Source organism: Pleurodeles waltl, chromosome 1_2 (genome assembly GCF_031143425.1).
Source record: "Pleurodeles waltl isolate 20211129_DDA chromosome 1_2, aPleWal1.hap1.20221129, whole genome shotgun sequence".
NCBI lineage: Eukaryota > Metazoa > Chordata > Amphibia > Caudata > Salamandridae > Pleurodeles > Pleurodeles waltl.
Genome location: NC_090437.1, coordinates 1161880853 through 1161904901, shown reverse-complemented (window position 1 = coordinate 1161904901; position 24049 = coordinate 1161880853). Strand labels below are relative to the sequence as shown.

The 24049-nt window shown below is 39.4% G+C and overlaps 1 protein-coding gene across 1 annotated transcript in view; it reads right to left on the bottom strand.

Moving 5' to 3' along the window:
• EVC (EvC ciliary complex subunit 1) overlaps positions 1-24049 on the bottom strand; it is a 436134-nt gene that overhangs the window by 410042 nt on the left and 2043 nt on the right. Inside the window, exons 2-4 of the mRNA XM_069203012.1 lie at positions 19544-19675; positions 12867-12950; positions 1218-1450 (exon numbers count right to left, since the gene is read on the bottom strand). Coding sequence (XP_069059113.1) covers positions 1218-1450; positions 12867-12950; positions 19544-19675 — 449 coding nt within the window. The remainder of the gene's footprint in view (positions 1-1217; positions 1451-12866; positions 12951-19543; positions 19676-24049) is intronic.

The window sequence follows — 24049 nt, the reverse complement described above, 5'->3', positions numbered from 1 at the left end:
TGTGTGGTTGCCTGGACCCCCTGCAAAGTTTGCCTAGCTTTGCACACTACATAGAGGGCCAGCCTCCTACAATTTGTCTACTCACTCAAATCTTGCTAACTTTCCATGTACTTAAGTACACCAAACCCTATAGCTCTTGGGTCAACATGCATAATACTCACTGGTGGCAAAACCGCTGTCACACAGAGCAGCTCACTCACTGCAAAGGTATGAGGGGCACATAGAGTGACTGCTGGGAGTGCAGGGGGTTGCAGAAGGTCTGCAGGTGTATGTGATATAACACAGAAATTGGCTGCAGAGGAGCAAAGAGGCACGCAAGGGGCCATCAGTGCCCCTCTCAGGTGAGTATCGCTCACTCGATTCTGAGCCTGGTGTAACAACATCCTCCAAGGTTTGTACCTCCTTTGGTCCCTGCTATTGGGTTGCTGCTCACAGGAAATGCACTCAGAGGGCTTCTGCCTCTATTGTTATTGACCTGAAGTAGCTGCTGTCACCTCTACTTTTATGAGCGGAGGTGATGTGGAAAATATGCCACATCCCATGGCAATGGTACACAGGGTATGTGTACATTATGGTTGCTCTGTTCTATGGTAGTAACTATGTATCTCTAGAGAGGGAAAGTCTGGCAGCCATATCACAGTAGCTTGTAGCATATCAGGGGTGGATGAGGTTGACTAAGTTGGGGTGCTCTCCGGTGGAAGAAATGCTATTAGCCATGTAGGGGAAGTTCTTCTGAGCCCTGTGTAAGGGGGCAGGTGTCATGTCAGGGAAACTATGATCCTAGCCTGCTGCCAGAAAGATTATCTTTCCTTCTTTTTTCACCATCCTGTACATGACAGCTGAGGAACTCTCTTTTTCCCTCCCTCCTGGAATACAAGTGGAAGGTGTTTTAATCTTTCCCTGCAATGCAATAATTTTCCACGTAACTATAGTCATTCCCAGAATCATAATATTTTGTTCATGGAACTGTTGTGCGCTGCCACGAAGGCCAAACAAAAAATGTGCCCCTGGATAAAATGCATGGCTATGTAGGAAATGCACACCTTGATTCAATTAATTAGCTTTTCTGAATCAGTGCTGAATTAAATTATTCCTTCAGGACAGTACAGTGGACGTGTCAATAAGCAGACTTAAAAAGGCAATCACACATTGGAATCACAAGAGAAATCATGAAATTAATTGACATTTATGGGGACAAATGAAACTGAACTCTTTACCTATCACATGTCAGCAAGTCAGGAAAACAGGACACCTTGACAAATGTTCTCTCATAAAACCGGTCATCGCTGGTTGCTGAATGGACGGTTGTAGAAGAACTGCAATCATCCTTCTCTCCCTGACTGAGAGATTCATCACTGCTGGCACTTGAGCTGTCCATCATTTGATTAGGCAATGGAGTTTGCTTACAATTCTCATGCAAGGAGGGATTAGAAGCTCCATCTGCCAGCGGCTATGAAATAATGTATATAAAATGAAGCAATTTCAATGATTCCATTCTTCTATCTCAATTATTGCTATATAATAATACCAATAAATAACAGTTGCATGCATTGTTTTATGTGGTCTGTACAGGGTACCAACAGACCTAACCATAGCTGAAATGACTATTTTATAATTCTCAAATTTCCTAGTGGCAACTAGTCTGAGGGATGGGGGGAGGGGGCACGGGGGGGGTATTTTTAAAGATGAATGAGCTTCTTTGACCCCCACCTTGAAAACCCTTGACTGATATGGTCAGAGATTGAGTGTCAATTTGCAGTTTGGACACACAGCTTTTACATTTATTTGTGATGCGGCACAGACTACAAACAGGCTTTCTCACTAAATTCACTCACCAGGGCAACATGGAGTTAAATATAGCATTTTTGTTCTGGTTGGTTCTCAATTTGGCCATGATCCTTGTAACTATGTTTTTTAATGCTTTCCCAGAGAGGGCCACCTAGGTGCACATGGCAATAATTCTGGGTCATATATGCCTATTTATACTATCTCCACTTTAGTGCTGATACTGGTAGGGGACCAGAGGCCATTAGGAAGCCAAGATATTTCTTGTTTTTTTTGGCTACTAATGGCATTGGTAAGTGTCACAGCCAGTGATATGCCTAAGGGCCTTCTTGGCTAATTTCAGTGTTAATGCGATGTGGACTCATTGCTGATTGGCTGTCAATACGCCTGTCTTACACCACAAAACAATGAAGTGTTAGAAACAAATGAATAGTGTATTAAAATTGAATACAATCTCATGGAACTTGTCTTAAACTTTATGACTGAATAGAGAAGAAGATATAAGCCATATGAATGTGTGCTGCTGTGATCGGGCACATGTGCTATATAAAAATATCACATAAACTAAATATAAATAAAATGCCGGGCATCTAACAGAGATGCCTCTAGCCACACCCTTGTACATACAAGAAGACAACCCAATATGCCCTTGAAGGCCTGGGTATAAATGTGAAAAAGTAAGAAGGTGTCAACAAGGGACTTATATGGAAAACAAATGTAACTGAAGAAGTTTATATACAATCTGCAGTGTTAGGACTTAACGTCAGATCAATAGATTGACATATCTAAAACCAACAATTACTCAAATATAAACCTGCGTTCTTGATTTAAGCACATGAATAAGTGTATTCAATTAATTAATCCAGATTTACATTCACCGGGGTACATGAAAAAATCTCCTTCAGTACTTAGACAAGTCCACAGTTTTTAAAGCAGGAATATTCCAAGATGGGTTAGCGTCAAAGTTTCGGTCCAAGCTGCAAACGTTGATAGGACCATCCTCAGGACCAGTAAATTATGTTAAGATACATGGTCCCTTTAGAGGAATTAAAAATTAAAATAATAGTGTATATAATATACACCTGAAACCATATGGGAGAATGAAGCACTCGACAAATGAGTAAATATTCTGGGGAAGACAAATCAAAAAGAAAGAAGAGAATTTTTGATGGAAATACAATCAACAGTCAAACCAAAAACTAATATCAAAATATGCAAAAAGTTCATGATTGTGACCATAACACATATGACATATGACAAAGCTAGGTGATTGTATAAATCCCATGCTTAACCAGAGACTTTATACAAGTGTTTAATTTAACTAAACCCTGGGAAGTTCTGAGATACCTCCAACCACGATAAATGAGGCCAATGATGAATAGGGAGTAGCATTACTCAGAGTTCACAATTGCAATCATAATGCAATACTTTCTGTCATATAACAAAACTGGGTATTTTTATAAATCCCATGATTGACCAAAGACTTCATACATGTATAAAATTTACTTGAGAAGTTCTAAGAGCCTCAAGCCGCAATCAATGGAGCCTGTGAAAAACCAGAAGCAGATCATCTCCCACGTATAGAGCAGACAAATGCTGAGTGAAAGTGTTGCTTCAAACGCCATCAATTTAGGTAAAATGGTGGTCTGAAAGACTAGACCGTACCATAACAGGCACATCTAACTAGGAGGAACTAAATTGCCCTTGTAACCTAAATCACAATTAAAAGGACCTCAATACATCTAATATGAAAAACAAAAGACCAAAACAATTTAATTCAAATACGGTGGGCTATAAATAGACAGTGGAAAAGCTAAGCTCCATCAATTGAGTAGAAACTCAGCTCAACTACAATGCACATAAAAAAAGGGCTAACATACCATCACTACACTGAGCCTCGTTCCTGCAAGGAGAACTCATTTAAAATGAAATAGACATAGAAAGAGGCCATCACCAAAGTGGACAGTTCAAGGAAAGGAAATGGATACAATGAATGCATAACCACACTCTGACATCAGAGACATATGCTAACAGACAATTAATATAATGATGTGTTTGAAAACATATTTCAGTTCATTTTGCTGAAAACCAATCAATTGAATAGGGATTCCGAACAGGAATGTATGATAAATATTTACAAGAAAAAATGTATACAAGAAAAAATATCTGAGCTGGAGTGTAATACATGTATTAGAGCATGTCATACCCTTTAGACAACACAATATTGCAGGATACCAATCACAATAAACAGAAACATAAATTAGCAGAGGTAGTAAAATATACATGTATTGAAACATGTCATAACAGTTAGACAAATAGGATAACAAGTACATTAGTTAGCAGCAGTAATAACAAATACATGTACTGGGGTGTGTCAGACCAGTTAGGCAGAGCAGAGTAACAAATGACTCTCAACAATAGAGACATTGAGGTTTGCACAGGACTGATGTGTATTAAACAGATAGGAAAAAGTATAAGAACACACCCATCATAGGTCTTCTAGTGTAATCCATTCAGTAGATGAGTTCAAGGCTCAGTGAACACTGTCCAGTTTCCAGATCTACCTGTTCTCCTTAATGGTGCGTAAGCGATCTATATTAGTAGATCTATGGGGCATTTTAACAACATCAATCACCCACCATTATATGTCTTTTTTCTGCGTGTTGCATTTTTGTCAAGTGTTCCACCATGACTGCATTTTCTACCCTACATCTAAGCCTAGATTGGTGTTGTAATATCTGTTTCTTAATAGGCTGGGCAGTCTTGCTTACACAGGGTAAGCCACATGGACAAAATAAATGACTACTTGTATTACAGTTGGAGAAGTGTTTCAAATAGAACTGGTGACCAATGACGTTAAAGGGTTTACAGTTTTGGTGGTATTGCAGGCATTACATTGGTTGCATTTATAATGTCCTTGAATAGGAGGGAAATGTAACATCTGTTGAACGTTTTGAGATAGTGGTTCAGAATATACTTTTACCACTATATCCCTAAGGTTAGTTCTGCCTTTAAAGCAAACAATAGTTTTTCAGTGAAGATGGGATTATTGCCCAATAAACTCCAATATTTGCATATCGTTTTCTTGATCTTATTGGAAAGAACCACAAATGTTGATACGCAAAGAAGTTTTGAGAGTTGAGGGCACTGTCTAATCTCTAATAGAGCTTCTTCGTGGTTGTACCAAGCTAGTTTTAGAGATCGTTTGATCAATCAGGGAGGATCTCCACAGGCAATCAATTTATTTTTCGGTTTATTAGCTTTGTTAAAATAATCTCCTTTTTTAGAACAATTGCATCTCAGGCAAAGAAATTACCCAAATGGAAGGTTGTTCTTCAAGGACTGAGGATGATGGCTATTGTTTTGCAACACTATATTACACATGGTGGGTTTAGTGTATAGGGTAGTGTACAATTCATTGTCCTCTGTCTTAATTGTAATATCCAAAAGTTAATCTCATAACCATTGTAATCAACAGAAAATCTCAGATTGGGATTACATGTATTGATCCAGGAATGGAATTTCAAAAGACATTATGCATTGTCTGTCCAGATGAAAAACACATTATCAATATATGTCATCCATTTGATGAGCTGCATCCTAAATGGATTACTGACACTGTAAATAAATTGAGACTCAAAGTTAGCCACATATAAATTAGCTATATGTAGGGAAAAAACTGCACCAATTGCTACTCCTTTGATTTGCAAACACAAAGAAGTTTTTATTAAGTGCCAATTGAGTGCATTCCCAAGTGAATGTTGTAGGAAGTTGATGTGGGTGAGGTTGGTTTTCAAGGAATTGGTGTAAAGTATTCAGAATTTCTTTATGTGGTATGTTCGTTTATAGATGTCCTATGCCCATAGTGGAGGATGGTCACTCTGGACATAGAAAGTTGATAAATGAACATAACACAGACAGGTTCTGAATATTTTAGATCAATTCCCTGAAAACCAATCCCCCCTACTCATTTGTCGAGTGCCCCAATACCTCTTTGAGTCTTTTGGTTTTCAGTAAGGTATGGAATAGGCTTGACTTGAGGTGTCACTGCATTTATAGATTTTAGCATTTTAATAAGCGCTATTGCACCTGTTATGTTTGTGCATGTACATGTATTTCACTTCACATTTTGGTGTTGGTTTTATTCAGCATGATTTCTTCACATACGGTTCCCTACGGGATCTTCTATGCAGAGCTCTGTGCTTTCTTTTATTCTCCCATACGTCTGCAGGTGTATATTATATACACTATTTTACTTCCCCTTGGGGGACCATGTACCTTCACATAATTTACCAGTCTTGAGCATGGTCCTATCAACATTTGCAGCTTAGGCCGAAACATCAATGCTAACCTATCTCAGTATTCTCTCTTGTGGAACAGTGCAATACTCCTACTTTGAAAACTGCGGACTTACTAACATCTGAGTGGGTTATTATTGCATGGACATTTGGATGATACTACTCAGTACCGTATAAGACTGTCTGCCTTGTCTATGTATTGATGGAGATTATTTTTCATGTACCGCAATGAATGTACATCTGGATTTGTTAATTGAATACACTAATTAATGTGCTTATACACCTGCGTCTGCAAATTATTAGAGTAATTGTTGGTTTGAGATATGTCATTCATTGATTTGATGTTGAGTCCTAACAACACAGGTGTTACATAAACTTGTTCAGCTGCATTCTTTTTTCCAAATATGTCTCTTGTTGGCATCTTCTTACTATTTCTAGCCACACCCTTGGCAGAAGTGGCAGCACACCTGCATTTTCTATTAGACATCAAACATTCCCTTGTTTGCCTTTGACAGACCTACATCAAAATATTTGTCCGCTTCCAACGTTAGAAAGTCCTTGAAATGCTTCAGCCCATACCATTTCAGTTTTCTGAATCTTCCTGCTTTCTTTGCCTTGTGTTCTCCATAAGAATGTCAGTGGTTATGCATGGGTATCCTGGTGCACTGTAAGGTCATCGCCTTTACCATGCTTTAAAAGCAAATACACTTCAATATATAATTAACAATGTGTTGTAGCTTGCACCATGTTTGTCTTTTTTCCCCCATATTTTCCTGAGGAGGAATACTCCTCCTGTAGTAATCTCGCTTGCTGCACTCACTCGCTCTGCGCCTTACGGGAACTGATCTGACAAAATTTGCCAGGGCTGCTTTAGGCTCCCAGTTCAGCCTTGACAATTAGGTGTATATTTTTAATTATTTGGGACACAGTATTTCAGTCTAACAATTCTTACCAACATTTAATCTATAATATTATAATGTGCGCCTCTGGAAAAGAGGAAACCCTACCAAGGTTTGATTGCTGTGAAAACTGGAATGTTATGGGATTGCAAAAGGAACATAGTAATTCTTAGGGTCTGGAAAGGGACGCTCTCATTAATAAGATTAAAGGGACCAATTTAAGACCCAAATGGGGAAACCAGGTAACAATGAGAATGATTATGTATAGAGATGGCATCTGGAGCAACACTGCACCACTAGGGTGGTACCATAGAATTCTGCACAACACCTGGAGGTTCCTTGATGTGAAGAATAGAATGAACACTTAGAACAAACACTGATTATTGATTGGGCTACAGAGGTTTCCTAATTCATAGCACTCATAATGCTGGTCAAGACAGTAGATTGGCCCCAGGTCACTCTTGCTTCTATCAATGAAGTAATTGGACCCATGGAGAATATGTTGTTCTAAAATTTACCAGATATTTTAACTATAGCTCCAGAGGTATGTGCTGTGAAGGGTGAAGGGTGCAAAAACATACGGAAGTAAATACAATCTTTATGGCCATAATGCAAAAAAACTACAACTCTTACAGGATATGAAACATTTTAGTCTTGGGCTCAGTGGCATTTACCGGCTGCAAATGCAGCATCACAAAAGAAAAAGACAAACTCCCTCAATGTTTTAAATGTGTTACAACCTTGTGGACACTGACACCTTTTTTTTGCAGAAATTGTATTATACCAATGATTCAGGCAAGCATGAGAGGACTAAAGTATGAGGTAGGGGGTAGCGCATTCCTTGCCTTATTATTGTTACATTTTATAAATACTCTGGGGTATGGCCCCAGAAGGATCCAAACAAGTTTAGTGTACTGAATTTAAAAGTATACCTTTTAAAAAACTCCAATACAACAGGAAATGTTAAGATTGAAACTCATACAGAAGGTGAAAGGAAACTACCTCCTACGTTTTGAAACAATATTGAGTAGATTAAATCAGATTTGAGTAGCTATTGCTCTCTGCTGCTGCATACTGAATAGGGCTCCCATCAGAGGATCTACTTTAAAATCCATAATTAACAATAGTTCTAATTGTAATTTGTACTTTCAGTTGCCACAATGAAAGGGATATGTAAACTTGAAATAATTAATTAAATCCCAATAATAATACATTCAAAGGATAAAAGATTATTATTTTTTTAACTAGTATGTAAGTTGGCTCAAGGTGAGCTCACATGTTCCAAGATGAACCATTAGATTTGTTGTCTAAAAACTGGTAGCTGTGCCGTTTGACATGTTTGAAAACACAGCAGATATTACGTTCACAGAGGATAACCTAGATCTAATTTACAAAGATAGCAACATTTTCCTAATTTTAATCGAGTGTGCTGCATTTTGATTCACATTCATTGTACTATTTTCAATTCATGCTTAAATATGATAGAATCGGACGCGTATGCTAATTTAATCAATAGAATTATCTGAGGTGGTTAGGTTCCTTCTATACTGTAAGATTGAACTTTTAAAATCAGAAAGGTCACAAATTCAAATATATACAAAGAAAGCTTTGTTTTTCTCTCTCTTAGATGATAATGAAGGACAATTTGGATGGGTAACTGTTTTCGGGAATTATTTTGAGGATTCTGGAGAGGGTGTGTAGCCATACTTCCATAGGACACTGCTAAAGTCTCTCACACTATTTTTAGATCAGAGTCATCTTACTGAAATCATACTAGGATTAGTTCAAAGATCAGAAGCGGATTGTTAGATCTATAAATGTTTCTCATATGGGGCCAAAGGCATATTATTACTCAACCAGTCATTTAGGGTCAGCACAGCAGAGGTCTTCCACTTACGTTGCATAGTTAAACCACTACCAATGGCTTTGCTCTATCAAGCACTTAGAAAATGAAGCCCCAATTCACCTGATCAAATATCTTTTCAAATGTCTAAGAACAGCATTAGCGTACTGTACTCATCTTTTCTGACTGGCCCTAGTAGGTAGGTGTTGCTCTTCAGTAATCTCAGGAGAGTCCACTTGTGACAGGTGAAAGAGTGTTAGAATTACTGTACACAATCTGTCTGCTAGGACCCAGGCCAGAATATTGGGGTCCACATTAATAAGATTGATCTGTAGCATAACAATGGATATTTCCCTTTCAACTGTAGCAGAGATATCCTAAGCCTTATAACATTCAGGAATCCAGTGATTTCATCATCCTTATTTCCACAGGTGCAGCTCCACGGCTAGTAGTCAATCTGTTTTCTCACCATGTTAAGATGGGAAAACACATACTCCAACGGTGCGATCTTGTGTCAGAGCTTTCAGAATTCCCAACTTTTGATTATTAGGATGAATACATCAAAATACCTCCCATCCACTGCTTAATGAAGTGAGTTAGGACATTTACATTTGATGATAGTTAATGGAGTCAATGTTGAGAGTAGTGTGATAGTAGTGCAGAGGAGTAATTGCCCCCCACAGGACTGTAGTCAGTCAGTAGCCCCATATGTGAAAATGTGTTGTATTAGACAAAGACGGAGAGGGCAGTCTTGTCTAGTGCTTGATTTATGTAGCACTCTTGTTGCCCAAACATTAAATGTGTGTTATTTGATGCAGGGGGCGAGGTAAACATTTATGTGCCAATAAAGAAGACTTAAAAATTGAGGCAAGATCAGTAATGGTCTGCTAAACAGTTAATACCTGCATTACTAATTTGTTTTTACAAAATGAGTCACATTGCACTTCTGATGTTTCTAAGCATGTACATATCCACAGTTATTGTTATCCGATGTAATAGTTCTCAATTCAACAACCTCAAAAGTTGGAAGTCTGAATTGGTGTTTTCATTGTTCAGACTTGTGACATTCATATCACTGCAGGTGTCAATTGTGAATGTCAAACACAGTGAGCTATATTGAAGGCACCTATCATATATTCTAGCTTTTTGTTTATTTTGACCTTTGAGGAAGCAACCTCACACCCAGTACAAATGTTTTCACAACACTTACAGTTTCTAAAGTTCTGCACCTGATAATTGCTTGCCTGTTTATGCATAGGAAGTGTAAAACGTGCAGCTAGGTTGCAGTTCTTCATATGCCTCAGTACCAAAAACAGTTACAGCATAGTTCAGCACCACTGTATACTGAACATATAATTAATCGAGTTGTTGAAAATATACATGAGCACTAACAGAAAATTGCTTTGTATGCTAGAGACATTTAGCCTGAATGTAAATTCATATGTTATGTCAGTAGCTTTTGTGCAATATTAATGAAGCAATAACCTTTCTGATATTTACATGTCATCCATTATAAAATGGAGGGTGAACAGCCAGCAGCGCTGCTCCACTGCATGAATTTATGAAAAGCACTAATTTCCATTGCTTTTGAAGGAATACAATCATTCAGTAAGACCTATTGGGCTGCTGCCTCTGTCATCAAATGAAATGGGTTTGTCATGCCTTGGCACAGAACCATCAATCACTGATCGGTGGCACATTTTATTGCTGCTGGAAATGTTATGTTTTTTGTTTCCTCATGAAATCTTGACTACTGCTTTACTTTGCCATCAACCTTGAAAGCTTTAAACAGTGTTTAAATGAATGACACAGAATATATATGTATGCAAACAACCATATACTTTTAACATAAGAGATACGATTAGAATTTTGGGGCCACATGTACAAAAACATTTCTAAATGCAAAATGGCGCAATTCGCAGAATCAGCCTCTTTGTCACTAGAAAAATACCTTTTGGGATGTACAAAAGCACAAATTATAAGTAGATAACTTGTTACCGAATCACAATTTGAGTGCTGTGATTCGGTATAAGGAAGGGGCGTGTTGAGGGCTTCCCTTCCTAATACTGAATCTGAAAGGTAGGTACAAACGTTTTGCGACCAAAATGCGGTCACAAAACATTTGCAGTTTATGGCCAATAGAAAGTTGGTGGGTTGGTGGTAACCCATTCGTAAATGGGAAGGGGTCCATAAAGGACCCCTTCCCCCTTGGACAATGGATAAGAAAATATGTTTTAAGAGCAGGAAGTGGTACTCTACAACACTGCCTGCTCTTAAAAAATAAAACTTAAATGTTTCAGTTTTATTTTTTACATACATCCCGTTTTCCTTGACTGGGATCCATCTGAAGATGGATCATGCTAAGGGTATGGAAGCAGGACAAGGTGACTGCGTTGACTTGTTGTTTAATGGTCAATTAGTTGTCGAGGGTGATGTTTAGTTTGTCTGCATGGTCTGTGGGTATGGGTTTTGGTCCGAGTTCTGATGGCCACCAGCTATCGTCCCAAGTGGAGGTGCTCTTCCTAAAGGTCAGTACTTCTGTCTTGTTGGAGCTGAGTTTGAGGCCGGTTTCTCTCATCCAGTTGGCTACGTTGGTAATGGCATTGTGGAAGTTGGTTTTGGCGTTGGAGGGGAATAGATAGAATTAGTTGAGTGTTGTCAGTGTAAGAGATTATGTTGAGTCTCTGAAATCTGATGATGTCTGCAAAGGGGGTCATTTTGGTGTGGAACAGGGTGGGGCTGAGGGAAGATCCTTGGGGTATGCTGCATTTGACGTCCTTGGGTTCAGAGGTGAATAGAGGCAGTTGGATGCTCTGTGTGTCACCAGTAAGGAAAGAGGTGATCCACTTGAAGGCATTTTGCTGTATGCCGATGTTGTAGAGTCCGTCAATGAAGGTGTAATGGGAGACTGTGTTAAAAACAGCAGAGAAGTTGAGGAGAATCAGGGCCATAGTTTCTCCATAGTCAAGGAGAGATCTAATGTAGTCTTTGGTAGTGATCAGCACAGTCTCAGTGTTGTGGTTAGCTCTAGAAACCGGATTGTGAGGCCTCAAGTAGGTGATTTTGTTCCAAGTGTTCAGTGCATTGTTGGTGATGGCTTTCTCAAGTACTTTGGATGGGTTGGACAGCAGGGAAATCTGTCGATAACTTTTGAGGACACTGGGGTCGGCGGAGGTTTCTTTAGGAAGGGTCTGATCTCTGTGTGTTTCCATCTCTCCTGGAAGTCTGCCTCGGATATGGAGCTGTTGAAGATTCTGGTGAGTTTGGTGCTGATTGGGATAGTTCTATGGTTAAAGAGTTGGTGAGGGCAGGGGTCAGTGGGCACGCCAGAGTGGATGGATGACATGATGGCCATGGTTGTCTAAGTGGTGAGTGGAGACCAGGTGGTGATAATTTGGCTGGCGTGCGCTGGCTGGTTGCGGTTGGGAGACGTGGGTTGGGGGTCTAAATTGTTGTAGATAGAAGTGATCTTGGTATGGAAGTACGTAGAGAGGGAGTCGTAGAGTTCTTATGAGGGGTGGATGGTGTCCCCTGCGGTTGTCTGGTTGGAGAATTCCTTGACTATTTTGAAGAGCTCCTTCCTGTGATTGGTAGCCATGTCAATGTAGACTTTGATGGCTGCTTTTTTGGCTTCTTTGATGTGTAGGTGGTAGTTGCTGAGGGCCGCCTTATGGGCAGCTTTGTTGGAGATGTTCCTTGTGGTGCATCATTGTTTTACCAAGTCTGAAGCAGTTGTGCTTGATGGTTCTGAGCTGTGGGGTGTACCAGAATTAGGGATATCAGGAAGAGTCCAGTGGAAGGGAAAGAAACAATGAGTGAATGAAAGAATTGCAGGCTTAGTTCAGGGTTGGACAAGACTTCAAGGCTAGACAGCACAGTGGGCCAAGGAAAAAGATTTTTGCTTCACAAGAGAAAATCAACCTCACTAGAAAGGAAACTGTATCACTTCTTTTCAAACATTGAACAAAATGCTGTTTGCAGGGAGCTTCTGTCACTTCTTCAGCACAAATATAAATGTCAGAAAAGACTCCAAATACTCACTCTAAATTTTTGATTTATTGGATAAATTACTTTTGCTCTTGAGGCGAAAGCTGCAATATCACCAGGAGCAGAAAGCTCATCATCCTAGAGTTAAAACAGAAAATGCAATAGTTGACTGGTTATGTTATCACAGTAATCTAGTACAGTGTATGCTATATGAATCACTACAAAAAGATTTAAATCTTCATATTTATCTTGACAATCACATTTGATTAATAACCTTTCAAACATGTTCTATAGTCATAAAAAAGAGTTATACCTACAATAAATGCTCAAATTATTAAATCAACTCCAATTGCTTAGCACAGTTCATAGACCAGTATAACATTTTAAATGGTTATTTGCTTTTATTGTTATGGCATAGGGTACAAATAATTGTCTTCTTGTACATGAGCAAAATCTCTCTCTATATATGTCTATATGGACTAAGAATTCAGTCTGATGTTCAGAAAAACGGCAATAGCCATTTCCACTTGGCACATTTGTCCAAGCTCTGATGATCTGATATAATCACATCAGTGCTTAACTTGTGAAAGAAAGAGTGCTGGGGAAGAGAGCTCTGGTCCAGCAGTTTTATTAGAAATTGGTGTACTCACTACCAAGGCTGATTAGGGTTGAATTCACCTCCAATCTCTTTAATCCACTACCAGACACTGCTGCCCATTTATCTCACTCACCAGGCAGGCAGAATGATACGGTGCTGTGCAGGACATTCTGTGAAGGAAAGAAATAACACCACTCTACACCCAAAGCCTTTTGTTCCTTCTCAGGGAGTGAACTGGGCTTCAATAAATAATTTGTAGGTGCTTACTAGCCGGGGATAACATTATTAAATTGAATATTGTATCCCAATACTTTCCTACCGTGAAAATAGGTTTTAGGCCTTTTTCCTCTATAAGGACATATGTACTGTTACATTTTACATGTTCTCATTTTAAATACCACGCACCTGGTCTTATAGGCAATAGGGCCTACTTTGGGGTGACTTATCGGCTATATATAAATGGAAGGTTTTGACTTGTCAAACAAAATTATTTTGACAGGTTGAATTTGCAGTTTAAAACTGTACAACCAGGCTACAAATGATAGGCCTGCAGCCTTGTTTGCTTGGTCATTGCAGTAGGTGGCACAATGGATGCTGCAGCCCTCTAGTGACATTTAACCAACAAGCCTTGGGTACACTTTGCACCATATATTAGAGACTTATAGGTAAGTTAAATATGCCAAATTCGTAATGTTGAAAGGGGGAGCAGTGACACTTTACAATTCAATAGCAGGCAGCAAACAATGCCAAGGAACACGATTGGGGGGGGAATACCAGGCAAAAGATAATGCTATTCAACATGTCTAAATATGTCCATTAATTAAAGATATAAATCTGCCATATGCCTATTAGATCAAGTAGCTTCAAATTACAGTCTCTACTTTTCCAAATCTGCATCATACTATACTATTACTATTTTCTGTTTTCATCAATCATACTTTGAAGATATATATGAAATTAGTTTTATACTGATTGTTAGGACAGAAAAGACCTCTGTATGGTATTGGACATGCAACTCTGTCATGAGTGCCCATCTATGCTGATGTCTGCATCCCTAATGCTGGTTTTTGTTGTAGTAGGCACATACGGATCACACGTGTGCTCCATGACATCGGCTTATCTCACGGATTTCGGTCTTGCTGAACCAGGGGCACCCAAAGTGCTTCCCTCTAAGTGGTGGAACGCTACTGTCTTCACCAGGAGTTAAGTAGCATGAGTGCTGTGGTGCCAGCATATTATGTAGTGATCAGTAGGAGTGAACCAGTCCTTTTTAGGTCGAGCCTAGGCAGCACATGTACTGTCTCTGCAAGACATGGTGTGTTCAGTATAGGGGCTTTAGTCAAGCCCACTCTTGCCATTTGTTCTTTGTTATGCTTGTCTTAAATGCTTCACTTTTATTGGCGCGTTGTGCAAAATGTTCCTTTTTTGTATGCTAAGTTCCCACCCAGGGACCTTTAACTAAGAGAACAGTTTTGTTGCCAATTAAACTACGTCATGCTTCCTCTTGTTCCAGCCTGTGATGGCCCTGCCACCCTCCTCCCCTCTTGTTTTGGTTTTCCCTTTCTCCTCGCGGCGCGGCACCATGCTTCATGTTCATTTTAGAGTGAAGGTGTTCGGTATTAAATACGGGAATGCTGAAAATGAAACCACTGCCACAGACAACCGCATTGGCAATATACTGTAGGGAAGCTGTTGCAAAGCACTTGTGCACGAATGTTCATCATGTCAGCATGTTTGTATACTTAAAGAAGTCCATTGTACAATACAGCAGTTGTGCATTATTTCTAAGATGGGTATCGGTGTATCCAATTTGCGCCTATGCGTCATTCGGCACAATATTAATTGCTTTCTATTAAACAGATAACTAAATGCATGCCTTTCTGAAGATAACCACTGGGGCACTGGGGTAGAAGCAGCTTTGTTCTATGTGTTCGAAACCGTGACAGAGTAAATTTATTAGACTAGGAATAAACATGCCCCGTGTCCCTTTTCTCTTTTACTGCCGTGCTTCCCATATCTGTGGCAGGGGCGTGGAGGACCGCTGAAGAAAAGCAGTTTCGAGGTAGGCTGGGACAGCAGCTGTAAGAACACAGATAAAGCTCTGGAAGCATTAAAGGGGCAGGTGAGCGGGGTTCAGGTTATGTGACTTTTTACTACACTGCAGCGCTTGACAAGATGGCTTTGTTACGAGATTTGAGACTTGGAGTAGAGCGCCCCTTCTATAAAGAGATGCTGTCCAATCAGGCAAAAGTCACTATATTTCGGGGAGTATTCCTGACTGGTCGGCAGTGTCCAGATGGGAACTGCAATCTGCATGTCCATAGATCTTTATTTGTCCATCTCCAGAAAATGAACTTGATGAATCATTCAAAATGATCAATGCAGGCCACTGGTCATTTTTTCTTAAAGTGAGGGGGAAACGTGCATGTTAGCGTCCGTCAACTGTAGGTAGTTAGGCTTGGATTCATTGATATGAGCCTTGTTCAAAGGTTTTTGACTCCTGCAGCGCCAGTAATGAACGTCTTGATCCTATGTCCAGTCTGTGACTGTTAAGCAGAGTTAGTTGGGACATAGTTTAACTTCCCATTGTGAGGTGCGAACATGAATCAAATTTCATAACCAAATCCACACAGTACATTTCACTCTTTCAAAGGGATGTTAAACACTGGGGTATTTCATATTTACTCTCACCAACCTGGAGCACAAATTCCTTCACCTCATGTAGTACATCTTTTTTCTTCGTAATTTTCAACATTTTGAAAAGTGCCCTGTTTACCACAAGAATTGGAAAATTTCTTGCAGATCTGGACAGAAACTCACATTGGCCTTGTGACCTGACCTTCCACACTTAAAACGCACTCTGTTAAACACCAGAGATACTCTGTTACCATTAACTATCCCTTTGTTTTCTGAGACATTTGTTTTAGATTTAATCTGACATGCTATTTCTTCAACTTTATCATGAGTAGAATTTTTCTTATTTCAACAAACTGGTCACAGATTCTCTAATCTGTTGCCCCCCTCAAATTTACAACTGGATGCCAACTTTCTGAGACACATGACAAAGTCCTCAACAGTTTCATCTTTGTTCTGTTTTCTCAACCCAAAATAATATTGTTCTATTATCATGCTGAACCATGGAAGACCATGAAAATCTAATTTAGGTAGAGATCTCAAACTCATTCAAAGATCTCTGCTCCATATCACTTAACCCAGGTAAGCTATCTAAAAGTGTGTCCCTCGCCACCTAAGCAGTGCATTGATAGACAGTGTTTGTGTTCGGCACTCAGTTTGTACCACACACCCTTGCATAATTCCCAAATATTTTTTCCACTTCTGCCATTTTATCATAGGTTCAACTGGATTACTTAAGAAAAATGGTGGTGGTGTGACATTCTGCATGTTAACTCTAGTGTCCCCATTATTAGTTAATAACAATTTACTAACAAGACCATTGTATCACAATGAAACACAAATAGGATGGAAAATTAGAAAAAGGTGTGACAGGTTCGGAAGTACCTTCAATACAGAACTGTTACCAACTGAGAGTGTTGCTGTCACTGATTTAAAAAAATGAAAACTTCTGTCTCAGGAGCTGACAGCTTCCACAGCTTTTAACAATCCTCACAAATCACCCTAACAGACTCCCAGCTCCACAATGGTGTGCCTATAACCGAAACAGTTACAGTCTCCACTGATCACCACTTCCACGCACTTTTCCAACAGATGTGACTATCGCCGTGATGACAGGCCGTACAGTGCCTTATTGTGAATGATGCAGAATGCAAGATTTCCCAAGCCCGTAAAATGGCCAATGTGCACCCTCATGCACACTTTTTGTATTATTTCTGAAGGAATTTGGGCTTGCTTCTCCATGAATGCTTTCTGTCGCAAAGCGTCATGGTGCCCCAAACTGGGTTAGTTACTAAGGGAGGTAGAGGTTATTTTTCCACTGTGGCCCCCTTATCCAGAGCAGACTGGGCATAGTACTAACAGATGCAGTGAAACACAAATGTGTTCCACTTATGAAAAGCAAGTCGGAAAAGCCCATGAAGGCTCACTTGACACTAAAAAACACAAAATTTCCTCCACAGTGGTGCGGAAATCCAGAACTCGCTGTTGCAGCTTTTCTGATGTCCTCACATTGAAAACATGGCAAGACAGCTTACAGAAGAACAATAAGAGATAATCTTACTTACACTGTGAAAACTATATCCATGATGCTGAGGTGTAATCTCCACTTTGTAGCCATCCCATCCTCGTTGCCAAATGTAAAATTGTCACCATCAAATAAATGGAGCAACACAGTAAAAATGGTACACGCAGGAGCTGTATTTAATCACACCTCATCCATCACAGAGCCCAGAACCAACTGCCACAATTGAAGCATCAACATTTATTGCGGCCACTGTGTGAGAATACTCAACTTGCAAAAATTCTAAGAACATCCATATGACATCCCACAGGTTGGGCCCAGTACCCCCTGTGTGCCCTGAGAGGGGTTCTAACACTGATCAATATCAGTTTACCCCCAGTCTTACACCATAATGCATCATAGTTGAGGTGTGTTAATAAATCCATAAAAGGAGCCTGGTCTTGAAAGCAAATCTTGGGCTACAATGAAATAGACACGGCAAATAATGTCTGTTTTTTCCTTAATACAAACTTAATACTCATGTGATGAATGAATATCCTGGCCACCCATATATGACTCTAGCTTAGTCAGCAATGCAATGGAAGCAGTTGTAGTTTGTAACTTACAAAGCAGCAGTTTTCTTTTTCAGCTATAGACTCTACAGTACACCTATATCATCTACAAATGTAATATTCATTGTTTCATTTATTTTTCTTCACACCCAATCCCAGACTTTTATTTTCCAGTCATTTCCATCTGTCTTGTGCCACCTTCATTCTAGGGTTCTCACCCCCTACTGCCCTGTAATATTTATGTTAGGCAAGATGATCCTCTCTTTGGGATATAGTTTCTATGTGTGTACTAACGATACAGATTATCATCTAACTGAATGTCTCAGTATCATAGGCTGTCTCTTTTCAACAATGTTTGAGACTGGTCAGGGAGTAAATGTCTACCTATTGGCTCTGACTTAATGAGAGGAAGATGAAGATGCTCCGCACTGGCAATGCATCCATGTTCAAGTTCTAGCAATTGGACAAAGGTTTGCAAATGGCCCCTGTTACCAACTGCATTCCTGTCTTGCTATGTGACTTCAAATTTCTTTGTTGCATTCTAGTTTCCCTTTTCATCTTTGCCGCATTAAAAAATAATGATTTTTCTTAATCATTATTGCAACAGGCTTGTTTATGTAGCTACAGTCAGTTTCTGGTTGGCTTACTCCAACTCCTGGTATCTGGGCCTTTTAAAACCAACTTGGTACGCTTAGGGTAATTCAAAATCTGGCAACTCGCCTCTTCACCAATTCTTATCATTTTAGCCATGTCAACCCTACTTTGAAAGTGCTTCTTTGGCTCGCTGCGCACAGTATTTAAATCTATGTGCATCCTGCACAAAGTTCATTTTGGTTCCTCTCATTAATTTATAAAGAAAAGGCTCTATCAATATCATTAGTACTTGAAACTCCATTCGTAGCAGCTCAGTTAATGGTACTCTGATTCAGGAGAGCATATCAGTGGCTCCCGCTCAACTGCCATGGTGTCTGTAATTTGAAATGTCCCTGCTCGTCATTCTAACTATGCCTGCATGTTTATTAGGCTCTAAAGACCCATTTGTTAAAGTACATCTGTGATTGAGGTAGGGTGTTTCTTTTACCCTTAAAGCCCTGTAACTGTTTATGGTGAACATGGCTCTAAAAGTAATCATAAGATAGTATCTAGATACTATGTAAATATTGCACCATCTTTTTTAGTGGAATACACCACTGTCCCACTGATCTTGGTCCAAGCCTCTTCCATTTATGAGGGTGAAAATGGCTGTGCAGTAAAGTGCAGAGCAGTATTTTAGAAGATTTATGGTAGTCCAGGTACTAGTCACGAGCAAGGAGTTTAAAAGACAATTGATTGCTATGCTAAAATAATCTCTCTTCATGTAAGAATGAATCTATCAGAAATGAAAGGTACTGCCCAACAGAGAGAAGGTAAAACAAAATAAATTTACTTCAAGCAACATGTCTCCCTTATGAACTTCATTTTCTGTTTTCTTCTTTTTGACACCAGACTGTTTTTTGGAACGTCTTTCTTTTACCCCGCTGCTGTCAAAGTTTCTGAGGACTTTCGAGGAATCATCCTTCTGAAAGTAAAGGAAAAACATACTTTGAGATTCACCATCATTTGTTTTCTCTAATAAAATATTATGGAGCGTTACAAACTAACCGAAGCAAAGTTGCCTATGATCACTTAGGATAAGCTCATTTAATTGAATATCTAATGCACTTCTCAAAAAGCAAATGAAAATGTAATATATTATTTTCAGTACATTTGCATGTAATTATGCTGATATATAATATTGCACGCCTGACTTAGTTATATTTGCTAGTACTAGCAGCTATTTCTACCAATCCTTTTGAAAAATGTCAATTGAAATGCATGTTCCATTCATGTGTTACTAAAAAGAGATAAAACAGAGAAACTTGGGTGAGGGTCAGCCCTTTTGGGCTATGTCCCTCAGATGAGTCCACAAATGTAAACAGAAATGTTACTGCTGGCTATCATTGGCACAACCTAATATCGCCTGAGTCACAAAGCTATACTTGAAAGTACATGTGGTGTGTTTATGTATTCTAAGTTACCATACAGTGGGAAAAAACTAAATCCAAGATGCAAAAGGAAGTTTAATCAAAAGAAAAATCCTTAATGACCTAGGCAGCAAAAACAATCAAAATTAAATGAGTAAGTCAAGATTTGGAATCTTAGTTAGGTAGCGAGTTTGATGGCTAGTACAACACGTCACAAAACGATCATCCACATGCATTAAATGTGTAAGTTCTGAGAACTTTTAAGTAGGATGGTGAAAGAATTGCAGAGTTGTTGAACTGCATGATAAATGATTCAGTTGCATGAACACAGTCCATCCATTAAAAGAATTGAGGCCTGATTTAGAGTTTGGTGGAGGGGTTATGCCGTCACAAATGTGATGAATATCCTGCCTTCTGTGTTACAAGTTCCATAGGCTATAATGGAATTGTAATATAGCGGACGGGGTATCCGCCACTTTTGTGACAGAGTAACCCCCTCCACCTAACCCTTAATCAGGCACTTGGTCTCAAACCCCAGTGGATTCACTCAAACAGCTTTTCGTCTTTCTGAGGTTGAGAAAATATGTGCCCTTTATTTGGGCAGCAACAAACATTTGTCCTCTGCCAACAGCACAAAGATACCTCTTGCGATGAATATGTCCTCTACAAATTCCCCTATTAAGTTAAGTTATGCTTGGAAAAGACAGAGTTTCAAATGAAATCTGTTGGAACATAACATTGTTATAGAATAGGTAATTTATTTGTTTTTTGTATTGTATTGATACTTTAAAGTTATTAATGTTGCGTACGTCCTATTGCTCATTTCACTTTTGATGACATTTTATTACTGAAAAGTTATAATGCCACAATTATAGTAAATAGCTAAGAGACTCCAAAAAGAGAGGATGTGGCATGATAAATGCGGTCAGGAAAGAGGGAGAGACACAAAGAAAAGGGAGACAGACAACATATGGAACTGGCATTGTCAGGAAGCATATTATGCCATGGTCAGGGACAGTGCTTAATTTGTAAACAAAAAGGTGCCGGTGCTCAGAGCTCTCCTCCGAAACACGTGGCTGCTGCAATTAAAAGTGCGAGCACATAATCCTGAAGCCACCTCGGGCCTTTTCCTTCCATTTATGCCACTCCCTGCCCCTTCAGCTCACTCTGTCAGCTTCCTGCTTTTCACCTTTGTGACGCTTTTTTGTTTTTCTCTTCATCCGTCTTTCCCATGTCTTTTGCTTGCAGTAAATGATTGAGACAGAAAACTAAGCGCCAGCCCTCAGAAATAAGTGCTGGTGCTCAGCACCGGAAACAACAAGCACAAATTAAGCACTGGTCAAGGATAAGGTACCATGCCAAACTCCAATGTTGCATACAAGCATGTGCTAATCACAGTGCAATATGTCTAGCTGAGGAGGATTAACAAGCTAGATGTCTTTGGCACGCAGTACTTGAGCTCCTTCCGTACTTGGGCAGTGTGTCAGTTTTAAGCTGTTTGAAACTTCTTTAGAAAGAGCCCCTTGAAGCGTTCTGACTAGTGCCATACCTCTTTCCATTATATCATTATCTGTGACTGTTTTCACACATGGCACGCCAGTACGATACCTCTTTCCATTATTTTATCATCAGAGACTGTTACTTACACATGGCACATGCACAAAAGGGGCAAGAGGCCACAAGGTCAATTAGCGCTGGTGGAGCCCTGTGCGACAGTCTTTTTTGGTGCTCCCCACCCCATGACCACCTCCTCGGATTCACTCACTACCACCCAGAAAATGTGCCCCTCATCTCTCCATATCCCCTTTCACATACATTAAGTTGTTTTAAAGCACTTGGAAAGTCTGGCTTTACTAATCCACTCAGCTATCCACATTAAATATAGTTCTGTTCTTTGCAGCAGGCATATTAACCCTCTCTGCTACTTTATGACGAGTCAAAAACTTCTGCCTCTCTCCCTAGCAGGAACATTAAATTACAAGAGATATCTTGACATTTTAATTGTTTCCTGAAGGCTGGACACACAAGGAACTTTTCAGCAGGTGTTTTTAAATCACAAGTTTCGAAAGTCATTGCTAAACACAGTGTCCCCCTGAGGTCAGCTCCCCAATCCAGGTCAGCACCCCATGCCGCTGCAACGCTCGCACTGCCCTAGAGGCCCTGAGGTCAATTAAGGTGGAGGTTTAGATCCAGCCAATATAAGCGCAGATCTTTCTTGTAGGAAGTCCAATTTCAAGCCTTAAACGAGAACACCTATCCATGTTGAGGCTTTGTTTTTGGGCACTCGTTGTTCCTCGCTGATGCAACAATGGATGTCCACCCAATATCACTTGAAAGAAACGTTGTGATGAACCAAAGAATATACAAGTGGAGAGGGATCAGCAAACAAAAATAGCGGATTACCAGAGAAAAGCGGTTGCACAAGTTCAAACAAGACTTATGATTCTAAATGAAATTCTGTAAGAGTCTTTACTTATTCCTCAAATTTTGAGACATATCAAGTCATATTTAACAAACAGGTTTCACATCTGACATCAATTATTTTTAAAACCTGCAATAACATAAAGAACATCATAGGGATGATATAATTCCATGTTTTCACCATTGTATGGTGTTTCACATTCCATTAAACATTAAAAGACCAGAATGTAACTAGGAGCTGAATCAGAGAAGAATTATAAATGTTGAAGTGCCAGAAGGAGTGCAGATATGTGGAAATTAGTTAGATCTGCATTTGGGATCATGTTTTACCACAATATTGGTCGTCAACTAAGTCTCTAGGCCTAACTATGGCAAAACTTTCTACCACAGTGTACATAACAGTGAAGCGCACACACTTTTTTTTTGTAACGTCCACTCATTTTATAAGGCATGTACAGGTCAGCACAAATCAATGAAGGACCTGCTCTGCCACAGGCTGTGTGGAGATACTGGACTGAGTTAGATGGTGGGCATACACACTCAGTCCACACTTGTGTGCAAACGAATGTGCACGTATCTTCACACACAACCATCCCAAAGCAGTGGACCGTTTCCTAAGAGGCTGACACTAGCAGTTAGCACTCACAATCCAGTCTTATGGAATTTACAGTGAGTGAGACTCAGTTAGTGAGATTTATTCATGGCAGAAGTAAAACAAATGTAGTCCAAAAAGCAAAGAATCCAAAGGGACTAAACGGTTTGGAACACGTTTACCACAATGCTCTAATAGTCCACTCAAGAGATGTTGCCCCCGCCTATCATCTAGCTACCAATGTCAAACTTTTGGCCTATAAAATAAAAATATATTTTTTTTTTTAAAAGAAAGAGAATATGGAGCATACATATTGTGTGAAGTAGGCATAAGGTGACTAAAAACCAGCACACATACCTAATATGTTTTACATTTTCACTTAAGTTGATACCTCAGAAACTAGTTCTCCATCTTTCACGCTTGCACACTGTGACGGTTAACAGTAAAAAAAAAAAAATACATAATAATAATCTTAACCTTCATCCTTTCGCAAATTCAGTCTCTGGGTTTGCAACAAAACAATCGAGCTGTGTATTTTTTAATGATGACAATGGAAGCACCATGTGGATGCAATCTTGTAAAATTGATGAGGACTTTATCTTTGGCGATACAAAGATATGATGTCAAGCTATGTCAAAGTTAAGCTCCCATTTCATCTTTCCTCAGTTAAACCACTCTGTGAAATTATATTGACTAAGAACTACAGACTAAGTACTAAAGTGGTAGAATTTTAATATTTTATCACTTTGTTATACCAGCTAATCTCTTATCCTGCAGGTTAATCCATATGGATTTAATTAACTGTCAAAATAGATTTAAAACAGCTACCTATTATATCACATTGAATGTTATATGTTCATGATCTGGACAATGTAGAGCCATCCATCTTTGATATTACCAGTTACTTCTGGATTCT